The sequence below is a fragment of the Struthio camelus genome, chromosome 13 (genome assembly GCF_040807025.1).
Source record: "Struthio camelus isolate bStrCam1 chromosome 13, bStrCam1.hap1, whole genome shotgun sequence".
NCBI lineage: Eukaryota > Metazoa > Chordata > Aves > Struthioniformes > Struthionidae > Struthio > Struthio camelus.
This window is the reverse complement of record NC_090954.1, coordinates 1,706,147-1,732,500: the sequence shown is the minus strand read 5'-3', so window position 1 is coordinate 1,732,500 and position 26,354 is coordinate 1,706,147. Positions and strand designations below refer to the sequence as shown.

Below are 26,354 nucleotides of genomic sequence, written 5' to 3'. Positions count from 1 at the left end.
TCAACAGTTCCACACAAGCTTTTACAGTCCAACATTTCACTGAGTAGGTGAAAACTACAGACTTGTTACTACAGAATTATTCAGCATGAATAAAAAACTACAACTTTTATTCTTAAACAGGAGTCACTGGTTTAATTTTTTATGCTGTTTAAAATTACTGTGATAAAAATAATGATTTTTTTTTTTTAATAATGCCATACACCGGTATGATATAGGATCCACCCCATTATATAGCTTTTGTTTAATATACAAAATAGAGTAATGACACATTGTTGAATTGACGCTGTTATGCAAGTTAGTTCGGAGGTGGGGGATATTTTCATACACACAGCCTTTCGTTAGGAAACGAACGCCTCTCGCGGTTTCGAAGAGGCTCTAATCCTTTCCTGAAAATTTGATTCCTATGTAACAACGATGGCTCAGCAACGCCTGGTTGCAGGCTGGACAAAGGGCAGCGCTTAACTGGTATATAATATGTACAATCTTTTAAAAAAATCTCGCTCTCAAGGTACGACCCCGACGTCCTCGCTCGCCAAAGCACGACTAAGGGAAACAGGAGTTACCTGACCTTGGTCCAGGCGCTTCCCTCCTGCTGTCCACCTGGTTTTGTGACGCTGGCGAGGTTTTTGTAAGCTTAAGCTGGCAGCTGTTTCCAGACTCACTGCCGCAGCCTTCCCTTCCTTCCAGCCGCAAAGCTCCCCATGAGATCTAAGATGTGGGTAACTCTTGGCTTTGGGTGACCACCATACCGGGCGAGACGCACGGTTCCTCCCCTCTCCGTCCCCGTGACCTGGCTTATCCTATGTAAGGCCATTCCTATCGGCTTCCACGTGCAACGGGCAAGGGCGGCCGGCCCGCGCCCGGCGGCCGCAGATGCCCCCGTCGGACGCGTGCACTACGTGGTAAGGCACTGAAGAGACAGAAGTCACACTTCTCCCTGCTTTATCCAGAGTGCAGATATCACCCAGTGCTACAAGGACTACTGATACACACAACATGTACTTTTCACTGCTTACTAAAGTACTACATATTTTCAATTGTGAAGTTTAAAACTTAACAGCACATACAGGATGAATGCTTTCTTCTAACATCACAGTTTCCTTTTTTCCCTTAAATCCTTAAACTAAAAACGAATATCAGGCATACAGACCAAAAGGGGTAGAGAGCCTCTCTTCTCCTATGTTATCAATTCTCTCCAGGTGACAGTAGTCTGTTCACGTCCACTGTAGTTCCTTTTTGGCTGGCACGCAGCACACAAAAATACGGATGGCTGTGCATGCAGAGGCCCAGACAAGCGCGTGCACGCGTGCACCCACCCACCCACCACGCGCGCGCGCATGCGCTCTTTCACGCAGGTTCGTTCAAATTGAGGTATCTGGGGATTAAAATGAGATCGATGACTCGAGCTTCCCAGTCGAACTTCTTAAAACATGCTCTAAAGTAAGAACAGTTTTCCAGCTCCTCCTTTTAGCCAAAGAGCCCTTCTGAAACCAAACAGTATGAAACTCCTATCTGTATCTTGAACAAGTCACATAAATACTTTCATTGAGTTGGGTTGAAAGTTATAATTAAAATACTGAAGTTTAGCTTAACTGTTACAAAATGTACATATTCTTTACAGATCATTCGAAGAGAAGAGAATGATTACTTTTTTTTATTAAAGATATTTTACTCCAAAGTACTTAATATAGTATCTTTTTCTTAATAGGTATAACATTCAAAAAGAGATTTAAGAAAGGATGAAAATTTAGTTTCCTATTTCACTTGGAAACAAACTTTTGCTGAACAATAGAAATGTACTAGTGTATTGTGAACAACCTATGCTCTATATTTACATATTGCTGGTACCTGTATGCATATTATTGCCAAATTTCTCAAGCTGTTTTTGCTGTGGTACGCGAGGCTGTATATGAAATTAACCCCATATGGTCAGAGGTGTATGTATCCATGCGCACACACGCATCTTTTCGGCTTACATTTTTTGCAGCGGAGGTCTGATTCGCTAATGAAATGTGAATGGTAACCAAACATACAGATAGGAGTATTCCAGCCAAGGTCCAACTCGAATTTTTACACAGTGATTTGATAAATGTAAAATCGACCCTAAAAGCATCCACTGAACACAAGTTCTTCTTTCTAAGCAGAGTACTTCTTTGGATAGCGAACACCAACGCCTTCACTTTCCAGACAAACCACAACTTGTACAGGTTACCATTCCACATCTTTGTGACCCCTACAAAAAATATAATTACATGTATCATGATAAAGCAATCTGTCATCTAAAAATCATCCTTATTATACACTATACAAGCTATTTTACAGTCATTTAATAAATTGCTGTTAAAGCTGCAGTAGCCCTTCCCTTCTTTTCTCAGATCAGCGAATATACTGATTATACATACTTGAAACTATAACTAAATATAAAAATATATTAGGTTTTGTATCTTATCAGATGATTTTTCTCATTTCTATTACACAAATAATCTGGCCACTTTGCGTAAAAATCAAATTTTAGAGTGGCTTAGTAAATACTTAAATTTTGAGATACAGAAAATTGTTAAGGTGCATGTAGAAAAGGCTACTACAGCTTCTAAACGTTTTAAAATATAATTATCAATGGCAACAAGGAGAAATTCACAAGACCTATGGTAAATTTATGGCACGCTAGTAATTTGATATGAAGGGATGCAGCCTTACAAAGACAGAAAGTTTGACGTACAATTCTAAGACCACAAAATCAGTAGCGGCATTTTCCTGCTCTCCAGGAAAGAAGATGAACCCATCAGTGACAGATAAAAATGTGAAAACGGGTGTCTAACCACACGAGTCTGGAGTCCGTATATCCAGAGAGTTACAATCAGTCAGTGCAGTTGGTCTGTTTTACCGCCTGCATGAAGGTAAACATCTAATTGAAGAAAAAAATTCTAGAATTGATACAATAAAAACAGAACAAAAACAAACCACTGGGCATAATTACAAGTCTGCCTCTTAAGTCAATGATATTTTCCCATATATACTTGTACAATGATAGATTTAAGTGTATAGAAAATGTGAGTTTCTCCACACAGAAGTAAACTTTTCTTAAGCTATGCATATTTTCCTGAAAATTTCCTGATGGGCAGTCAGGACTGATCTTCTTGGCATCAATGCAGCCCATGACTCTTAAAGTTATGGCTGTTGCATTATATGCAAAAATCAGGCTTTTTTTTTTTTTTTAATATATAAAATAACCTGCTCATTTACATCCCGTTAGGACTGGGTTAATTTTCTAAGAAGCTGCATATCCAACACTTTTGCACTTATACCAAAAGTATTTATTTCACTCGTATCTATTTAAATTAGATTTGAGAGTATTCTCCCACCCACCCTGACCCTTAAAAAATGCCTAATTTTTACGGTCTCTTTGACAGTTGAAAGCTATTAGGTTAGAAAAGTCCAACCCATTTTCACATGAATATACTCAAGGATTAACGTCTAGAGGTCATTTAGGAAAGCTACGAGCTGCCCCACCTTAAAAAACCAGCTGTACAATAGGCATCTTGAAGTATTACAAAAAAATTATGTAAGAAAAAATGAACAAGCCTACTTCACGGTATATAAAGTTAAAGGAAATTGCTAAAACCAGACAGTAATAGCTATAAAAGGCACAACTTCCCTTTTCTGATATACACTTGTAAACTTTCTTCAGGTTACATGCATAAACCAAAATGCTACCTTAACTTTAAAAAAAAAATCCAAAACGCTTTACTTAAAAAAAAAAAAAAAAAAAAAGAGAAAAAAAAAGAAAAAAAGAAAAAAGCCTAGAAAATTGTCTCCAGCCAACTGCAGAAATTAATTAGCAGAATGTTCATAACACAGCCTCAGAGCTTGTCACCGGTGGTTTTGATGCATCCATGGTTGTTGCACAGGGGGAGAAATATAATTTCTGACAAATAAGATTTATTTTCCTTTCCTTTCTCCCCAACTCTTTCTTGAATGTGAGAAATCCGCTGCTTCTATAGCCTAAATCTTGGCCCTCTGTAAACCACATGTAGTGCATAATTACAAAAGAAACACCGCTGCAAGGACAAAATTAGAGTCTGGTAGGTTTTTACTTTCTTTTTTTTTTTTTTTTTAAAAAAAAAAAAGCTATCATCTGACGTTTTCTTAAGGCAACCCTTTTGAATTAAGGCAGTCACTTTTGATGAAATAAGAGCTTCTTGATATTTCCATTTGAATATTTTGGTATCTGATTGCTGATGATTTCTGCCAACATCTCTGGGAACTCAATACTCATGGATTTATCCAAAAATGTCTGGAAGCAAAAGCTCAGAAGATTTTCAACCACCTACAAGGGATAAAGCAAAGAATTACTTTCACAGGCATGCATACAGAAGCACTATTAATCTAGATCTTTATTTCTTAGTAAATTCTGCCTACACTGCAAGTCACAGGCCAGAGCGATAACTCTTTTGCCAGCTACCTTAAGTACTCCTCACACCACTCAGATAATCTCTGCAACGCTCAGCAGACGCACTCACGCTTATCCTCGTTTTACCTAGTAAAAGTCTTGTAAATGCCATTCTAATATAGAACAAGTGACTACACCTTGCAAGGTCTTCAAAAATACTGAAGAGATTTTGTTTTGATTCCCATTTTAGCATATAAGTAATACAGATGTGGATAAACTTTATAAGGTTTTGATCCAGCTCTTTCCAGGTGCTTGGTAAACTAACAAGAGAAAACTGATTTCTAGAACACAAGGTTTATCCAGCTTAAGCACTACTTGGACTTGTACACTACTTGTGTACACTACACCAACTTGTACTTGGATATGTACAATTTAGACCACACAGCACAAGAGGAAACAGCCTGAATTATGGCAATCCTTGCAAAATTAAACCACTACTAATACTAAAAATAGCACCGATGCATGACTTTAACATACTTTCAAACACTTCCATAGATTCTTGAATGGTTTGTCTTTGAGACAATACTGTTGGGAAACTTCAGATTTCCCCTACTATTACAAAGTAATATAAAATTTTTGAATTAAACCATTTTAAAGCAACATTTTTAAAAACTAAAGACATTTCAACATAAACTACTTATAAAATTAATTGCTGTGGAATCCACTGCAAAAGTACTCTGAAAGCACAAAGTCAATCTCTTTCAATTAGTCTTCTCTAGCTGGACAGTAGGGGAGCGTACCCCCCCAGTATTTATCCCTTTAAACAAAAAATAGAAGAAGAATAGAAGAGGTTACTGCGATATCCCCAAAATTATCTATCTAGCATGTTTACAGCTTTCATTTTAAAACTCACATCATGCATAGAGTCCAACAGTTTAGTCAGTTGATAAAATCGCTGCCAGTTCTGACTTGAGTTCCCTTCTCTCTTCACTATGGCCTTTCCCAGCTCTTTGATGTATGTCATACGAATTTCTTCAAACAAAGATTGACTCTTCAGGCCTTCCTTAGGAACTGTAACATCGACATCAAGCTTTAAGACATTACACATCTATGGACTGTGTCATTGTGCAAGTTTTGTTACATTGGTTACACAAAAATGACCAAAAGAAAAATAAATTCAGGACTTAAATTTTGATTTACAAAATGAAAGCACAGCTGAGAGACAAGGAAAGAGAGAGGAAATTGAGTCTGGAGGACTAGCTGGCCAAATAGCCTTGCACCCGCTAGCAAAATTAAAAAAACGTCCCCAAGCCAACCTAACAACAAATAGAGGGAAGAGAACCGGAGCACGGGAGGGAACAACACTGAGAACTGGAACTGCCTTGACAGAGAACATCTAGGGCTGGGAATTCCTGTGTTCTCAACGTGTGGGAAAGCATGCAAAATTGGAAAGATTCCATGAAAATTCTGTATGCAGAGGGAAAAAAATGAGGATCGAATAACGTGTCCAGGCAAGGGAGTAACAAAGAGATCGGACAACAAACTGGCTGCCGGCGCAGAAACCCTGAGAGTAGTCAGGGAGGTTTCAGTTCTTGGACAGTTCTTTGGAACAGGGACGGGAAGGTGGGATGGCACTGGACGGACAAGGAGTCTTGGATTAGCAACCTGGGGGTGGCCTGTATTCAGTCAAATTCAAGTCAATGTAAAGTCCCTGTGCCCATGTTCTCTTATTAGTAAGGTCTTTCCAAAAGCCAAGAACCGGTAAACAGTAAACAAATCAGGCATATGGACGCAAGTGGTCTTCAAGATGTTTGATTCGAAGCCTTAGAGCACCTGGTGAAACGACAGGAACGAACAGCTAAAGATGCAGAAGACAGAGAACTGAGACAAAGTTGACTTAAAGGGAAAAAAGAAGGGACAGTGGGAACAGGCCACTAAAAAGGTAACAGTGCACACTTTATCCTGACCTGACTGAAGTTTTCTTCTTAAATGAGATCAGATTTAAAAAACGTTTAACTTTGCAGCTTGCAGAGGGAGACCATTATCGTATGTAGAACAGTACACTGAACACCGTACCCGCTGATCTTTGAATGGCCTACCTCACATCCAAAACACTTCAGGAATTTCCAGGAGAGATTTCAAAAACTACTTTAAACCTTCAGTTTCAAAGATCGTACACACCACACAACAGTGTGCAGCTAAAACTGGGCAAGTTTCCTTTCAAAAGAACCGTGGTTGCAGTTTTAGCCATGGAGCGCGAAGCTCCGTGGGTGCTCTGCTGGGCCGCCGCGGTGAGCCGCCCGGGAGGAGTCCTGCCTGGCCCTCCAGAACGAGTCCTCCTGCCTGGCCCTCCAGAACGAGTCCTCCTGCCTGGCCCTCCAGAACGAGTCCTCCTGCCTGGCCCTCCAGAACGAGTCCTCCTGCCTGGCCCTCCAGAACAGCGCGGGGCTAGTAACGGCAACCCGCTCCTGCTGGGCACTTGCTCTGTGCACACTCACAGCCTCTCTGGTTCACAGCGGATTCAGGGTTTGGTTACAAGATCCTGTGTTTATCCAACTACTGATGTCTTATTTGTTTAAAAGAATTAATGCTGCTACTGACTGGAAAAATTAAAGATAAGGAATATTTAAGCCATTAGTATAGCGAACTCTTTAAACTTTAAAATATTTGCTTTTCAATGCGTGAGAGTACTGTGCTGAAAAATCTGTACTTGTATTGCTGTTACTGCTGGATACTTGTAAAGCGGACTACCATACTATGCCTTGTCGCTGTACTAAAATAAAATAATTTTCTGACAAATAAAAGCAGCAACAGCTCCAGGAGAACAACTGTCACTGCCTCAGAATTCAGCTTTGTCAGCCCTCTGGAACTGAGGGTATTAACACGATGGTCAAAATGTCACAGGGGATGGAAATTTTCCAGTACAGATAGGCACACAGCTTTAATTGTTCAAACAGATTGAACTGTGCAAGACACGGTTACTGATGCATGCCTATTCATACGCACAGAAACATGATTCTTTACTACTGTAAGCAAGTCTCTGGACTGCAATAGAGCCAGGGTTAAAACTGAGGTTATTAGGTAGTTACCACCGTACAGCCCATAAAGAGGAAAAAAACACTAGGTAGAAATGAGTATGAACATTGAATAAAAATAAAATTAACATTGTGAAAATTATTTGCATTAACATTTCATACTGGTGCATTTCTGTATATTCTAAAAAAGGACTATTTTGACAGTGTATTTTGACCCATAGAATTTTACTATACCATGACTTTTTTTTTTTTTTTAAACTACAGCATATTTCATTGAAAAAACATGTAAAAACCATCATACACCATATTATATAGATATATCTTATGATATGTATCATAAATCCACACATTTCAGTTACACACAAAAAGCTGTAGTTGTATTTAACAACCAGTTTTTAAATAACTTTTGAGGAGGGAGGGAAAGAGCAGTTTCACTGAACTTGGTCACAGCCCTTTTTTTTTTTCCCCCCCAAGATATTGTGAGCATGAAGTCATATATTTGCACGTCTCTTGAGACCTTGAGCCACTCACTCAGTTTATCCTTATGAATCTATGATTTTTTTTGAAGATTTTTAACTGCAATCTCGAGTTAGGCCTCCCTGATAACAGCCGTGCTGTTTTGAATATAATCCTTCATATCTTAGCATGAAGAAGACTCAATAAAAAAGTCTTGCTATACCTGTTAAAAGCAGAGCTTCCCTCAATAACTCTATATGGTCAGGTTCCAATGGGAACATTTTGGCTTTTATTTGCTGTCAGATACCTAACGCAATATTAAACTACAGAGGGAGACCTCGTAATATTGGCAAGTTAAACTTCCATTGTTTGCATAGATATTTAACTATTCACCTACTTGTAGAGAGGAGAAGTAATGTTTTCATGCAAAGATACTCTTCATATGAAACTTGAAGGCGGGATAGCTCTCGGGCAACCATAAGCATATGTTTGCATTGTTCGTACATACAGGGTAGATTCATTCTCTGCCTGAGAAACAAGAGCATAAAATTAGTTAAACGTCTAGATCTCTAAAAGTCTAAATCTAAATTTTTCCATGCTTCATCCTAGAGCGGCGGGGGTTGTAGCAGCAGATGACAAGCTTGTGTTTCATCTCTCTTACAGCAAAAGAATCTTCAGTTTTCCCCAGTGAACTCATTTCGAGCAAGTGTCTTGGTCACCACACACAAACAGTGGCCTAGAGAAGCAACGACTAGCGTATGAGGTATTCAATCCCAGTGTTACAAAAGAAGCCTGTCTTCAGCAAGGACTGATCAGTAAGCGCTGTCTTTTGTCAACGGACACTTTGTGAGAGTTCATCACAAACTTCATGCAAAAATCAAGTTCAACCACTGTTTGATATAATTCTCCAAGACTGGCAGTCCCCAAGTATTCAAGGGTTTAAAGCCATTACCATGATGAAATGGTACACTTACACTAAAGACGAGTGTTTTCTCTTTTTTCTAAATCTCCTCAATACCTTTGAGAATTCCACCTAAACTTAACACGTATTAGCTCACTAACGACAACATCGGCTTTTCTTAACTTCCCTGTTTTCCAAGTGACTTCATTCTTTCACTTTTATCTTTTTACGTTCTTAAAGAGAAGCTCATTATTGCAATTAAGTTTCATTACCTGCCTAATGTAACAATGAAGTTTCTAACCACAGCTAGAAAGGAATGTCAACAACCAAAGGAAAATCCTGGAAAGCTGTTGCTTGGAACCAAGATGACAAACACCATGTATTTATAGATTTACTTTCCTTTTAGTTTTTCCCCTTCTAATGAAAGCCTGCATTGAGATAGGAATTCCTCTTTTTGTTTATTACCTCAGCTGAATTAACAATTCTCTTTACATGTGCTGTTATAACTGGCTTCAGTACCTACTGCAGGACTACAATTTTGGGTAGGAAATAAGCATCAAGGCCAGATTAATTCTGAAGGGCCCAAGAGATTTATATACAATAATACAAAATTTTCCATATGAACTGCTGGAGAGGAAAGGAGTATGCTTCAGATGTAGCCATTATCCAGTCTCGCTACAGTGATGCCAGCAATTTATTTTTCTTTAATGACGTGTCACCTCTTTCAAAACACCTATTCAATGTTAGAATCTTAAAAAGAACAAAACAAAACAAAACAAACAAACAAACAACCCCCCCCCCCCCCAAAATCCACTTAAAGCCCTGTAAAAAAATCAGAGTAGGGTTTAGCTATGAAATTGCACCAATTCCTCCACAGATGCTATAATTTTTCAGTTCCCCCTTCCTTAGCCCCACACAAGAGTTACGTATTATAACCTCAGAAGCAGGCTGGAAAGCATCATAAACCTTACTAAAAACAAGCATTAGTACAAGTCTAGAAAACCCATCATTTCCGACGGACAACTCTTTCTGAAGTATACTAGCACTATCTGTGGCACTACCCTACACACGAATGGTACCTACGGCTATACACACGCATGCACCGACTTGAACCTAGGGCATTATGTTAAGTTCAATCATCAAGGAGCAACAGAGAGAATACAAAGTACGCAGAAGATACGTCACACAGCAGGAATAAACGTAAGACGTTCGGACGCAAGATGTTTCCTAGGGCACTTGACATAAAGCACTAAGCTTACTCTATCTGGCTGTTTGGCAAATTTTCTGCTACCCCCTCTGGGTTGTATCATAGGGCATCTTACATATTTCAAATTGAGTAATTTAAACACATTCCGTGACAGGGCTCAGCAGTTTTCCTCATGTTAAAATATTACCACTTCTGGGCAGAAGGTTAAAATAAATATTATGAAATGGATCGGCCTGTCATTTACTTCCATCTGCTATAAATGCAATCCCCAGCCCAAGTCTGAGAACCTATACAAAGACACACAGTTTTTTTGGAAAGACCAAGGCGACGCAAATTGCAGTCCTCAAAAAACTGGAGCAAAACCCAACCCACCCTCCCCTCAGACAAGTCTGGGTAAACAGATGAGCTCTGCACTATGCCCTGGAGGGCAACAGAGCGAGGCTGCGTCAGAGCACAGGGAAGCGGGTTCGGCGGATAGTCCTTAATGCTACCAAACAGTCTGGGAAGCCTTCTGTTTTCATCAGGTATCTCAGAAAAGAATATGCAAGTTGGGCATTAGGCGTAAGTTCTAGCTCAGCGAAAGCCTATGCAACTTCCACTTCAGGTACATATCATTCTGTGTGGGATGCGTGTTGATGACAAAAGCATGGGATGATTTTCAACACTGCTGTGAGTCATTCAGTTCTGCTAGCTCTATGAAAGAATAAAATCAGTAAACAAAATACTGCTATTCTGAAAAACAGACAATACTAATTCCACAGAATTAGTTACAAGTGAATGTCAAAAGAAATTTTGGGAATAAGAGAACGGATAAAACATTGTTCATAAAAACCTCAAAAGATGGTTTTGTTTTCTTTATGTTCAAATAATGCCCATATAGATATTCAAAATATCACGGACAAGTGAGATCAAGGATTTGACCTCAGGTCTAAGAACAGCAAACAGCTAAGACGATGAGCGTGCAAACGTAGTGAAAAATCTAAGACACAGGACTTTCAAAAGCTTCTTGCCAAAGCTATGCAGCAATTAAATGACATTCACCATTTGATGAATGCAACTGTACATTACTTCCTGCTGCTCACTGTAATTTTACGCACCCTGTGACACAAATGGGAGGCCTTAAGCTGATATAACAACAGTGCCAGCTCTAACAAAAGCGTGTTTTGAATCACAAATTGTGGAAACAGTTATACAATACTACAAAATCACAGGTTTTACAGTCCCCAGATATTAAACGATGGTCTAAAGCCTAAGGTCTATTGAGCTGCCAAACTTTTCAACAACTTGAATTAATTTATATATTTAATATATACATATTTATATAAAAATACATATGACATAAAATTGCCAGCTGATATAGACACACCCACATAATAAATCATTTTTGTTTTGAAATGTAAAATGATGAGCTTTCTGAATAGTCAGACACTAATCCACTAATCTACTCAGAAATGAAGTACAGGAATCTAAACTTAAAATATTTCCCAAAACTTTAGAATAACTCAAAATGTATTTTTGCTTCTGTCTTAATTAAAAGTGGAACTTTTTTTTTTCTTCCTATCCATTTGGAGAGGAAAATCTGCTTATTCATACTTCTTTTTTCCTTGTGGAGAGAATTCAGTTGTGGAAGGAAATGCCAGTTTTATGCACTACAGGACTAAGCTGCGCCTATATAACTCAATGGCAAATTTTCTCTCAACTTAAGTGGGAACTGGATCAGACAGTAATCATCATTCAACAGTTCATGGATTGTAGGACAGCACTAAATCTTTCCCATTGTCCTGCCTAGGTTTACCATCATCAGCTCTTCAAAGTCCTTTATTCTATTCCTTCCTTAAATTCTCAGGCTGGAGCTGGCCATGTGAACCACCGCTACCTTCATCGCCTCCTCAGAGGAGCATCTGCAGCAAGTTACTTTGATTACCGCAAGCCCAGCTACCACTAGCTTGTAAGAACTGAACAAGAGAGAGGCCTTCATTTCAAGAGTTCGATTAACTGGGATAGTTAGGAGTTCAGAGAAATCAGAGGCAGGAAGAATGTCAAAGTGACTTATATTCACGCAGGAAAGATAGGAGGTTCTTCAGAAACTCATCTTTCCCCCTTCCTGGTTTCATAGAAAAATGAAAAGTTTCATTTTACATATGCACCATCTGAGTTACTGTTTTCCATTTCTACTTTCATGTGAACAGTAAGCAAATTAAATTTATATGTTCATCCTTTATGAGGCACACAAAGTGGAAAAAAGGCTATACATAACACTGTGGATCAGTAAGGTGAAGCTTACAACTACGGCTCTGCTCTGATGAACCTTCCTGCAACAAACGCTGGGGGAAATAAGTTATCTTCATAGCACAGCAACTTTATAATCCACCCTACCCAACCCTACCAGACATATTACTTTAGGATAACCAATATGTGATAAACAGTATCCAAATATATTGGATAGTTTTCTTTTTTTTTCCTCCGAAATAAATGGTAACAGTACAGACAGAAAAATAAAATTTCAATAGCGGATTCAGTTTTTAGAAGACAACTGGCCAAATGACTAGGCTGCTAGCTCAAGACTGAAGAAGAACAGAGTTCAGTTCTCTTTTCCACCACAGGCTGCCTCAATGATACTCCAGGACCCTCAGTTATGGAGGGATCTACATAAGTATGAATGAATTGTGGCATTCAGCACTACAAGAACTAAACTTCCTGAGCACTAAGCAAAACACATCCACTGATTTCTGGGAAGTTTTTTTGTGCATTCACCGGGAAGACATTTGTAAATGCTAAGGATCTGTTATCTGAAAACATAGGATGACAAAATTCCTAATGGGTTAGACAGGCTCTTTATGTACAGCCCAGTAACACGTCGTTGCCTGAAAAGCGTCCACGTGAACAAGCGGATCTTGCTATTCCACATCTAAATAATAGCAGTAATTATACACGGATAATACTGCGCAGGGTTGGTGTAAGGAAACACGCATGAAAAACTAACAGTGCTTTCAATTCGACCACGGAACAAGAGAAGGACTTATTACTACCACAGAGAATTCAGTCTTAAAAAATATTTAGCACGGTTACGTCTGCTTAAATCCCCAAATTTTGAGAACCCTTCACAGAGCGAGTTTCTCTTCCTGAAGCTCAAAATATCGAGTTGTACCCATATGAGAGTAGGACAACTCTTCAAAACTCAGAAACTGAAGAAGACAAATGCTTCAAAAAAAAATTTAAAAAACAAGGACAATCAAAATGCAGGTTACTGCACTTATTTTTAGCAATACAAGTAACAGACCTGAAGGCACTGTTAATAATTAGATATTAATTCTCCCTGCCCCCATTGACAGTAAGTATGCAACCTTAGTTCTCAGAGGGAGATACTCTGCAACCACTTCTCAGCAACTTCTCCTGCGTTCACGTTACTGAATACTTTACCTGAGTTATGCCGCCGCACGCTACAGGTAATGATGGCGCAAAGGAAGTGGTTTGAGACCAACTCTAGTTTATTGCTGTAATGAAGATACAAAGGAAGAGGAGTGGTGATAAAGAAATAATGTGATTACAAGCTGCACGTCTGTTTGGTTTCTTGCTTCAGGTCGTTTGTCCTAAAACCTGCAAACACTACAAACCAACACATCGCTTCTGGCTAGAAATGCCCTCTGCAGTCTCTTCCTTTGTACCAGTCAAATTCCTTAACTGCCACAGTGTAATCGCTGACAATCAGTATTTCCAGGAAACTATTTCCAAATGCTAACTTCAAAGAGGGAATATATATTAACACAGATTACGGGTTTCTCAGGTGTTTGAATACTAAAAGACTTTGGCAATTAAGAAAAGAGCTGTTTTTTACTCCTCAATTTGTTTATGCTTACATTTAAGAAAAATAAACACATCTTTAAAGGCTGAAGCTTGAAGAGACAGAAGACCTCCTGGAATTATTGCTTTCTAATTCAATATGGATAAAGAAATATATAATTTTGTTCCAATCTTCCACTGAAATAATTTCTTGGAACTGGAATTAATAAATATGAGGCCGAAACAAATTCTTAGTTACAAATGAAAAAGTTCATATGAAGAACAGATGTGTGGAAATGTTGTTTGCAGATCCCCAAAATTAAAAGTCTGAGCAACTTGTGCCTCTATCTTTGTCTTCACATTCAAATCGGAAACTATCGAATATGAAGCCAAAAATCTGATGTAGACATAGACAGCTTCAGTTAACTGTAAAAATCACCCTGATCCTAAATTGCAGGCAATAAAAATCAAGGTTCTGATCCTCTTACACACGCAGCAGCTACTGGTGACTCTACTGTGTGAACATCTGGTTCTCACATCAAATACAGTTAACCTCTCCCTCTACCTTAGCCCTGCCTCCAGCGTTACTAGCCAGAGCGAGCGCTTTAATGGGGTGGACGTGGCGGGGGGGAGTTTGGACGAAAGGTCGCTAAGACGCGTCTCAGAAAGTAGCGTTAGTGATACCATCGTTAATTCAGTACTGAATACCCCCCAGAACGGCTTTTAGAGGATTCTGTGCGTCCCAACTATCTTCTGAATGATGTATCAGGCAGAGATAGTGGACACACGACTACTAAAACCCAAGCGCATTTTTTCTTAGGGCACGTGAAGCCTCTCTTGCCCGTGTTTCAGCATCAGTAGTAACGTTCCCCCAGTGAAACTACCCTTCCGGCTTTCCCTGAAGGTGCTGTGCTTCATAAACTGTCTTATAACTTATGCAATGTTTTTACATATTATTTGTCATGCTTAACTCAGATGTGGCTGTATTTTATTGATGAATGGTATATACAAAGTTACAACCAGAGAGAGATTTATGGGGGAACTTGCAGCACGTTGGAGGAGGAGAAGTCAGAAGAAATTGCAGTTCTCTCAGTATACATGTTTTACTGAAAAAAAATGTAAATTTCTGTAAACAAATCTATATACCAAAACCAAATCCATAACTAGAATAAAAATTGAGAACTAATACTCAGTAGACTAGGATAAGCCTTGCACAGTTTTTTGAGAATACAGAAACATTTCTAATTGAAAAGCTTTGTGGTTCTCATCCTATGATAGAACAGCAGAAGGCTTCTGACGTAAAGCAAATTAATGCTATTACTCTTATTAGTGACAATATCTGTTATTTGAATTAATTCCACTACAGGAAGACTATTTCATTCCAGAGATATATTCTAAGAGTTTTAATAAACATAAGCAGAGAGATGGGCATATATCTCCTGCTCCTCACCTTTTTTTTTTTAAACAAAATAATTACTACAAAGAAATGACTGAAGTTTATAGAAGCCTCAACAAATACTTACATTGAAAACATTAAGGGGAATAAATACATACACAATTAAAAAGGTCTGAAACATAAATGGCTAATCTCACAGAAAATATAAGAATTACTAGCTCTTTTTTATTTTTTATTTTTTCACAGAAAAGATTTGGGACATGTGACACTGAAGTGCAACAGGAGCAAAAATATTATGACTACTATCTTAAAAAAAAAAAAAAGCCAAAGAGATTAGTATTTACCTCTGTTTTCTGATCACACAGTAAGGAAAAGCTACAATAAATTTGAAAATCTGAAATAAGCTGGAAAACAGCTGCTATCTGTGTGACAGGCCAACTTCAAAACCCACTCATAAACATTTACCAACACACCCTGTTACATACCAAGTCTCCTATCTGTCTTTTCTGCACCGTAGCTTTCTAAAGCCACCTCAACTTTCAGCTGTAAGTCCAATAAAAACTAAGAACTAAGAAACACCCAGCACGAATAACACATTGTCACTTGTACCTCTTAAAATTATTGCCTGGGAAATTGTGATGCTGAAAAAGCTCTGTGAACGTAGGTTTCAAAAGCCCCTATATAGTCACATTAATAGTTTTGGTCCCCACAAACGGATAAGACCAATGGCAAATCCACAGCGATAGCATCATACTAACCGAAATCTGCAGATGGACGAACTAAGTTTTGAACGGCTCCGGCCAGCAACCCCCAAAGATTTACATCTACAGGCTATTTTCAGCAATTAATTCAAAACACAGACAAAATGCCTGCACAGGCTTTACAAATATCGCTGGCATCACTGGAACTGCAAGACTGAAAGATCTCTTGAAAAGTTTGTTAGAGACTGCTTGGACGTTCTTCCACCTCCTTGACAAAAATGACTTTTAAAAATGAGCTGAAGTACGCAGAATCACGGAAACGGCTTCAAATTAAAAGGCAGCACAGTATGACAGTCTGTCAAGATTAATTCCAGAATACTTCCCAGTATGAGAGGGTTTGAGACGGCATATTTGCTCTCCAGACTGGAGGCAGAAAGGCATAACCTAATCTCATCTGTTACTACACCTTTTAAATAGTATCCAGGGAGCGACATAACCATGCATATTTCCACACAAAATGTTTATAGCCATTGCATCTGAAATTAAGCCTTCTGTCTACCATTCAGCAATCCTGAATTCCCTCTTCCTCTCCTGTATAACACAGAATTACTAAGCAACACGACTTTGAAAAATAAAAGAAATGATGCTCAGCCCAGGGAAAAAAAATGACAAAACATTCTAGCAAATTAAGTTTGTCTTGAAAATTGACACCAAATTCACCAAAATAAAACAGAGGTATGTGGTTTCCATTAGCAACCTTGTCTTTTTAGGCAGGTTTGAATCAGGCTTAGATAACTACATCAATTCTATAAATGTTTGATTAATCAAGGATTCAGTTCAACTGAGAGAACGATAATATTACTTTTACACAACAGGGGTACAAATATATAGAACATTATGCAATTTGACAAACTTCTCTTTTCATCCAAAACAAATTTTTAGCTTCAGTGTGTTGGCTCAGATAAAATTAATAACTACAGCGAACGGTGCAAGAACATTTACAATATAGAACAATTTAGTACAAACACATACCCACAAAAACTTGGTAAAAATAATCTTGAAGTCTAAAATGCTGTTTTTCCATATGACTTATTTAAAAACCTTAAGCAATCTGTTAGAAGAAAATAATGCTGCAAATGACAAATTCTTTCTGATCTTTGCATGAGTTCGTTACCTCATGATACACCTTATGTAGGATTTGACCTCTAAAGCACAAAACAGAAAAATACTGCTGAGAGTCTAGTATCACCCTGATAAACTGGGAAGAGGATTTATATAGGACTTACTCATTAATAATGAGATCTGGTGCAAAGCACAAGAGATTTCCATTTGATTGTTTATAGGATCTCCATCCTAAAGCAAAAGCCATCAGGAACATCCATGAGTACTGCAGAAGGGTCATTTGGTCATCCAGGTGTAAATTTCGGAAACCTGGAATTGACAGCAGTGGTTGTAAAGAAAAATATATTGAAAAGGATCATGGTTATCATCAGTACACCTTATGTATTACTAATGTATATTACTATTTTTAAACATGTATTTCATAACAATTTCCTGTAACTGTGACGAGAGCACCTGAAACGACAAAAAAATTCATGTCAAATTACAATCATCTGATTCAGCCAAGTATTATACTTCAGATTACATTTTTGGAGGAAGAAAAAAAGAAACTATAATAAAAAAAGGTTTCTTATGTGAAAGCTCTTGTTGGCTGAAACAAAATGCACTTTGAAAGCGCAGAATTTCAGTGCCATTTTTTCCAGCTACCAAGCTCACATGCAAGTACTGAGTATACCATTAAGGAATCCTTAGCCTATGCAAAAATCTGCGCAGGCAAAAATTAAGCATTGCAACTACAGAATTCATATTATGTTTTCTAGGCAATATGACAGACTACGTATGAGCCTTTAGAGGTGCAAACAGAGGCCTTTAGCATAACTCAGTCTTGAGCTGGTTGGAATGTTATAACTGTTGATGACATAAAACATATATAACACAGAATGATATCGAAAAGAAAGCACAGAAAGACTAACTCTTGAACCTGACATTATATCGTATATGTGCACTTAGATACATACTTCGAAAAAACATTCTCAGTGTCCCATCCACAAAAGCAAATGCAGACTGAAAGCCCTGGATTCTTATAATCAAGAAGGTAGTTACCTTCTGGATGAATAGAGAGTGTCAGGTGGATATTTCTTGGTAACTATTATAGATATTAGAAGAGCATATAGCATTAAAAAAATTAGAAGATAGGTATGCACTTAGCACTGGAACTGATGATCAGTTAAAGATGGATTAGAAAGACAGTAATTTTATTTAATATAGACTAAAATTAACTTGGCTATCTTCCAAAAATAACAGTATTTTTTAATTCTTGGGACAGCAGTTCACTGGACAGTAGGTGGCTTAGCTTCAAATTTTGTTCTTATTCAACAGTATTTTTATACTGAACTTAAAAGGAATGCCTCCCATTACTCATCATCATTAACTGCTCCTAATCTTATAAGAATACACAGAATGAGTAGAAGAAATGAAGATAACAAGGAAATGTGTAAAATCTTAAAATTGATCCCTTATGCAGGCTTAAAATGTAGGCAGCTTTTAAATTTCCAAGAGTAGTTTCTATCAAGCCCTCCCTACAAGAAAAGATTGTGCCACACTGAGTCTAAATTCAAGTTGATTTTACTTAATTTCATTAGGTGTCTGACATCTAAAGAGTTCAACACAATGCTGCTTCCTGAAGAAATTTAAATAAATAGCATACAGTGGATTATTACACACCAAGATCTAGTTTGTCTGAACAACGTCAAAAAAAAAAAAAAAAAAAAAGCTTTTGGCTTTGGAGACAGCAGTAACTACCGTTTACTATTTCTAAAATACCAGCAAGGTATTTCAGAGTTATTTCGAACTTACTAGATCAAGTCTTGAAATCTTTACTCAAACCTTCCTCAAGAAAAAGTTATTTTGAAATCCAGCTGCAGGATTTCAGGCTATAGCACGCAGCAACCAATCCTGGATTACTGTTAGTCTGTTCGATGTGGTACAGTCGACAGAAGTATATATAAATTAAACATTCTCATGAAAAAGAACCTTAGTAGTCATAAAAGGTATATGATAAAAACAGTTCCCATTAATATAATTATTAAGTAAAAGATTGGCTTTTCATATATAGTGTATTTTCTGACATGAAGGGCTTGCCTACTTCGAGAAACTGTTCAGAAGAGACGATGAACACAAAACTGTTTCATAAAAAATGATATCTGCATTTGTATTTCAGAATAGCAGATGGTCTCCTAAAGACTTACTCTAGAAAACAGTATGCACATGTGAACTTTACCTAATGTGGGCTTAGATAATCCAGAGTAATCCCTCTTTGCAGAAAAGTCTTGACGGACATATAGATCTCTATTCACATCTCCACTGGACATACATATTTGGGTCTAGTCTTTTTTTTTTTTTTTTTGTAAATTAAAAAACTATTGTTAGTAGGTTTATTTCCCCTCCCTCAAAAGAAAGATCATGATGTAAAATGGAAGAATAAATTTCACGGTTGGACATTTCTTTAGTTGGCAGACCTGTTATGTGGTGTTATTGTTAGGCAACACGTGCATTATGAAAGTATGTTTGGCTAGGTTTTTTTGAAAACAGATACCTAAGAGTACTGACTAGAAATGAAGGTGGTCAATGGTCAAAGGGTTCAGCTAAAAGGACCTTGTTTGTAATCCTAATAAGTAAATTTTTACATCTGTATCTTTTCTGTTTTTCCTTCTCAAAAGTATTTGAGACCTGAATTAACTCAGATATTACTAAAATTTTATCTGTGAAGGCCTTGAAAGACACCAAACACAAATACAGACTTTTAATTATAATGAAAAGACTGCACTTTCTAATTAATAATATTTGCCTATTACCTGGTATTGCCTTTGCCCACTTTACTGCAGCTACTACTTGCCGTCCTCCTAGCATGTTGAGAGTTGACAGTATACGCCAGCTTGAGTCAGGTAGAGTGCTGTCATAGCCTGAATACAGAACTTCTGGTTCAATGACTTCCAGCAGGGAAACAAGGGTAGGGGTTAGTTGTGGCAGTGATGCAGGAACTATGCTCTTGTTTCCAGCATTTTCAGAAGCATCCCTCGTTCCCGTTACATTAGCCTGCTGAATTCCTTTTATCTTCTTCTTTGTTTTTCGAGCTAGGAAAGTTTTTGGTAGTCATGGGTTAGATAATGGAAAGTAACCACACACTTAAAAGTAACAAAAAGAGCAAATGTTGCTTTTATTTTCCTGCATTTGCAGGAAGCAAAGTGAAACTTTTAAAGCATTTTCTCATAAAATTGTAAATAATTTCACTTCAACACCAACTAAATTTCTTGTGAAGGTATTCTAAGTTTTAATGAAATGTTTCAGAACATTAAATAACATTTGTAGAATGGACAAATACAAGGCGTGATCCTAACAGTTCTTTTACATGCAAAATTTCAATGAGCCTTCAGGTAGCAGCATGACACCCGTTTGGAAGTGCTTGCAGGACCAGGCAGGCACTTCATAATTTGCTTAATATATTAACTATAGAAACTGTGCAGAAGAAACGAAAAAGTATAGGCAAGGGTGGAAAGTTACTGAATCTCTGGAGCCAGGGAAAACATTTTTGGGAAAGTGCTGGGCAGGAGGAGACTTTTTCTTGCCAGTTTCCTTGCATGTAAATCACTGCTGCAGTAATTAAACCATAAAATTCACACGCCAAATAAACAAAACATCACACAGAGATGTTAGCTGTAAGCTAGAGAAAGTTGAAGCAACAATTTTATTAGTATATCGCCAAATAATGGAATCTCCAATTTGGCTTTCAGCTCTCTTGGACCTAGTCTGCAGAAATGAATATACTATTTAACTGAGACTGAAATGAAAATCAATTTTTTTCCTATGCCTCAATGAATCAATTAATTGATTTCTGTTCTGGAATTTCAGAGGTAGACCAGTAGCACTAAAAAGATCATGTAATGTGGCTCCTTTGTAAGAACCAGTGTTCTTTCTGACCTATGCAGAATCTCTAATTATCAGAAATTTATCACCTTTGTAGATTAACAGAATATAATATCCCCCACATGACCCCATTTCTCCCACTGGCTAGGACAGAATTTCCAGAAACTTAATTGCTAAAGATAACAAATTCTCAATGGACCTTGCATAAATTGCAGTTTTTCAAAGGTTTGCATACTGGCCACATTCGCACAGATTTTCATGGGGGAATGGCAAAAGTCATTTCCTTGGAGCTTCTTATTATGCTCCTTTAAATTTTGAAATTGCTGCTTCAAAATCTATTCAACGTTCTGTTTTTTTTTTTTTCTCGCTGTCCTATTACCCTTGTTCTCAAAAGCAGATGAATTCCTTTATCTTAAATTTACAAACACATGCCTTCAGCTTCACGCTGCCACCTGGTATGGAAAATTTCCAGCCCAGAAAGTCTGATAAAATTATAATCAAAAGAAACAGATCTGATAAGAAAAATTATTATGCAAGAATTTATTAGGCTATGCTATTAGACCTAACTTAGATATGTAGTTACAACTCAAAAAAAGAAGGTTGAGATAACGTATTTCTTTCTAATTTCTTTTCAAACATAAAAATACTACAAATGTAAAGCCATCTCCGTAAGGCAAATTACAAATGATACAGGAAACAGATAAACTTATTCATCAGTGACCTGGATGAAAGGACAGAGTGCACCCTCCGCAAGTTTGCTGATGATACAAAACTGGGAGGAGCGGCTGATACATGGAGAGGGCTGTGCTGCCATTCAGAGGGACCTGGACAGGCTGGAGAGGTGGGCGGAGAGGAACCTCCTGAAGTTCAACAAAGGCAAGTGCAGGGTCCTGCATCTAGGGAAGAATAACCCCATACAAGCACCAGTACAGGCTGGGGGCTGACCTGCTGGAAAGCAGTTCTGCCGAGAAGGACCTGGGAGTTGTGGTGGACAACAAGTTAAGCATGAGCCAGCAGTGTGCCCTGGTGGCCAAGAAGGCCAATGGTCTCCTGGGGTGCATGAGGCAGAGTGTTGCCAGCAGGACGAGGGAGGTGATCCTGCCCCTCTACTCAGCCCTGGGGAGGCCTCACCTGGAGTACTGGGTCCAATTCTGGGCTCCCCAGGACAAGAGAGACATGGCACTGCTGGAGAGAGTCCAGCAGAGGGCTACAAAGAGGATGAGGGGACTGGAGCATCTCTCCTCTGAAGAAAGGCTGAGAGAGCTGGGACTGTTTAGCCTGGAGAAGAGAAGACTGAGGGGGGAGCTCATCAACATATACAAATATCTAAAGGGAGGGTGTCAAGAGGATGGGGCCAGGCTCTTCTCCGTGGTGTCCAGCAACAGGATAGGAGGCAGCGGGCACAAACCAGAACACAGGAAGTTCCATCAGAATATGGGGAAAAACTCTCCTGTAAAGGTGACAGAGCACTGGAGAAGGTTGCCCAGAGAAGTTGGGGAGTTTCCTTCTCTGGAGATATATTCAAAAGCCACCTGGACAGGGTCCTGGGCAAGGTGCTCTAGGTGACCTTGCTTGAGCAAGGGAGTTGGACTAGATGATCTCCAGAGGTCCTTTCCAACCTCAATCATTCCGTGATTCCGTGAAACACAGCAGGGAAATAAAAGCATCCAAGATTTTTTGTTAAACAAAGTAACAAATGAAAAACCGGCAGTTTGGAATTCAGTAACATCATACGGGCTTCCTAGTTTATTGAGCTAACTGCCGAGCACACAATTACCTGCCCAGGGGGCGCACGGCCTGCGCATGGAAGGAATGCGGTCAAGCTCATGGTCTTAGGAGATGAACTCAGGGAGACAGAGAAGTTCATCACTCAAGTTTTAAGGGAAACTGTAAAGTTGTCCCATATCTGGGTGAAAAGCCTCACTGCAGCTCAGGAGAAGGCAGATAATGTGGCAGGAGGGCATAAAGTTGGCCAACAGGAAAACAACCTCACAGATGGGACCTCTCCACCAGAAATGGCTACACAGACCCTTGTGCAAAGGATGGTTCTTCACATCATCACATGAAGTGGCAGGCAATTCAACCGTCAGTTTTGTGATGCCATATTGGCGGGCCTGCCAAAGGCAAAGGTGTCAAAACTCATGAGGTATCTAGACAGCCTCTCATGAAGTGCTGAGGAGGAGCCAGCAGTCATGATCCATGAAAGTGCCAACAACATAGTGGGGAATAGGAAAGAAGTTCTGGAGGAAAAATTTCGGCAGCAGACAGAACATGACAGACCTTCATGGAAACATCATCTGAAATGCCCACTGCCAAGCAAACGGCCAAACAGCGCCAGAAAGACTTGAAGAACATGCACATCACTTCTGAAAACAGGAGAAAACAGAAAGGGTGCCAAAGAATCTCTAAGGACATTTAGTGATGAAAGCATAAAATGAGCATTCAAAGAAATAAAGGCTATTGTAGGAAATACCATTGTTCTACTGTATAAATCTTTGGCACCTGTAGCTTGATAGTTGTATATTTTTCCTTCCCCCCACCATCTCAAAAAAAGCACACAACAGAAACAAGAAAGTTTCACAAAAGAGTGCCAAAGAGGGTCAAAAATATGACAGATGACTAAAAAGAACAGAATAGAAAATGATTAAGTAACATAGTTTTAATGCATAAAGAACCATTTTTGTCTTAGTATGAGAAGAGCTCAGAACTAAACCATCACATGGTAGATCTAAAATAAAAAAAAAGGTAGTATTCCACACAACACCTAACTGAGAAATTCACTACCATAGTTTGCTGTAGATATCAGTAACATACATATATTCAAAAAGTGATTGGACACATTCATGGAAGAAGTCTACCAGCAGCTACTGAACATAAAGTATACGCAGGAAATCCATGAGGTAAAGGCAGCTAGAAGAAAATAAGATGTATGTGGGAGACAGGCCAAGTGAAAGGGACCCTCAGAGTGACATGATAGCTCTACTCGGATCTCTTGCTATTCATTAACTGGTTTGCTTATAATCACTATTTGGAAATTGCTCAAAGTGTGCCTTTAAAGCATTTAGGATACCCCTGATGGCTTTTCAAAAATAAATTACTGTCTAAAATGTATGCACATTTAATTATTATCTTCTAAACTACAGTAATTCTTGAACTGTGATCCTAAAATAGCCAAGATAAAAGGAATACTAACTTTTTTTGGTCTGTTCTGCACTTTACGCTGCCTTTCAGTTTTGTCTTATACTATTTCTTCTGTATGACCCATCTACCACCTGCTCAGATTTGTCTGATAAGTTTCACGCTGCCTTGGGTTCTTCCTTTTTTTGCATTGCTGAGTTTCTAGGTTCCTTTTCCCTCTCAGCCAAAAAAGTGATTTCTTTTTTTGCCTTTTCCAACAACCCATATAACGGTATCTATACTCCAGAAAAATCAGTACTCTTTAAGACTCTCCGTGCCAAAATTCAGGCAAGCAAAACACAGTTGGAAGGGCTCCAAACTACACAGGGAAAAGTGGTAAGTGTCTGAGACATCACTGAATTTTCATTTTCTTTGGTGCAGAAAGGCAACTCATACAATATGTGCTAGTGCCTTTCTGAGGTTAGCTATACTGGAGTCTGCTTTAAAAAGAGTTCACATATACTCATACAGAAATGGAAAGGCTCAATATTAAGTAATACACATATAAGACGCTTTACTCATGCAAATTAATTTACACATTTGAAGTACTTCAATATACTTTTTTTTAAACAACTAAGAAGAAAAAAATTAGACAAAAAAAAATCTTAAAACAAAATTTATCCTTTTCCACCTTGAAATGAAAATTGTGCCTGTGTTACTCTAAGCTTTCTTTAGGCTTTACTGGCCATAGCAACCCCAGCATGGCAATACATGTTTCTACCTGAGATATGAAGACTAGGTAAGCGGACTGCTCTGCTACTATCTTTGAAGTGCAAGGTTCACCCACTTGGGAGTGTCTGACAAGCTAAATCTAGCTCCAGTGAGACACTCACTCACAACTTCACTTACTTTTAGCATTTATTTTTGAATACACTGGTGTAGATTTTGGCTGTTAAGACACGTACCCTTTTTTCCTGCATACAGATCACAAATAATATGTAAACAAACCAACCCATCCCCACAAATCTCTACTTCAAAGTATAGGATTTATTTGTAAGCATGTGATATGAGGGGAAGCATATCAGACCGCGTTGGGCTTTTTTCCCTTCTGCAGTGAAGAAAGGGGCATGTAGAGCCACCTGCAGGGCAGAAAAACTGATGATTCATCAGCCTGCGAGAACTTAAAGCAGAAAAGAGGAAGAAAGAATGTGCTAACATAGACTCTTATATGAGCATTCTCTCTTTAACTTAATTTTGCACATACTTTTTACCGAAGAATCTTGTTTTCACCGAAATGAAAACTCTCCTTATGTTTGCATCTGACAAATACATTTTTGACATTTTATCGGACAATTCTGACTGCATAGGTATGACCAACTAACTATGGTAGGATCTGTACTGTATTAATTGCTACAACTCAAGGAAAAAATATCAAGCATAAAACGCATCTTACATCAGGAGAAATGTTTTATGCCATTTTACAACTGGTGCTAAATCCCTAGTTGATGTAGTCCTCCGTTTCTCATTAGCCATCCAGGATTTAGCAGAGAGCAAATACATAGCATATTTATATGTATTTACTATACTACGTTTTCCAGAGAGATTCTGACAGATGCTTAAGGACAAGAATCCACCAGCCTGAATAAAAAGACATTCCTTTTCTTCCATTCGAAATATAGGTCCCAGTCCAACTTTAGGTCCATGTCTCTAGGCTTTCCCCTTCACGGTTTCCGGTTTCAAGTCACTTTCCTAAGAATGGGCACGCATGACACTTCCTTACAAGACTTCTGTTAAGAGTTCTGCTGCCTCAGATTCAGTGAAAAAGAAAACAAGATATGGATATGTGCTGACAGAAACAAGAAATAGCCCTATTTTTTGTGGATGACTCACCTATACTAAATATATTGAAAGACTGAGCTATTGAGTAAGGAGAGCAAAGTACAGGAGAAATCTAGGTGTTAAAAAAAAACCAATAAAGTCTTTCTTTGCATTAAATAATGCTTATACATGTTGTAAAATGTGATACTTACTTTTAACACATTAAAATGCTGCTCAAATACCTGCTCTAGCTTCATAAGCAGCATGACCTTCATTGCTCATGACTCAAAAATAAGAGATTTAAACCTTGTAAAGTTACCTTCTAGGTTCATGCCAGCTTGAAGACATTTCCGGTAGCGGCAAGCTGGACAGTTTTTCCTCCGGATTTTGTCAATAATGCAATCGTTTCTTCCAGCGCACAGATAATTGTGCTGTCCTGTATTCACAAAAACAAACAAAATAACCACAAGCCCTATAGTTAATAGTCAGTATCCGTATGATTTCCTACTTCTAAATACCCAATACAGTTCTTTTATTTACACACGAAAGCCAATAAACGCAGGAAGAATT

The 26,354-nt window shown here is 38.4% G+C and overlaps 1 protein-coding gene across 4 annotated transcripts in view; it reads right to left on the bottom strand.

Moving 5' to 3' along the window:
- Positions 1–26,354, bottom strand: part of NR3C1 (nuclear receptor subfamily 3 group C member 1) — a 108,801-nt gene that overhangs the window by 144 nt on the left and 82,303 nt on the right. For all 4 annotated transcript variants that reach the window (XM_068959413.1, XM_009678734.2, XM_068959412.1 and 1 more), the window contains 6 exons: positions 26,104–26,220; positions 19,781–20,059; positions 17,153–17,297; positions 8,279–8,409; positions 5,304–5,461; positions 1–4,327 (listed from right to left, as the gene is read on the bottom strand). The exon at positions 1–4,327 is cut by the window's left edge and continues 144 nt beyond it. In XM_068959413.1, the coding sequence (XP_068815514.1) occupies positions 4,175–4,327; positions 5,304–5,461; positions 8,279–8,409; positions 17,153–17,297; positions 19,781–20,059; positions 26,104–26,220 (983 nt within the window). In that variant the 3' untranslated portion in view covers positions 1–4,174. The remainder of the gene's footprint in view (positions 4,328–5,303; positions 5,462–8,278; positions 8,410–17,152; positions 17,298–19,780; positions 20,060–26,103; positions 26,221–26,354) is intronic.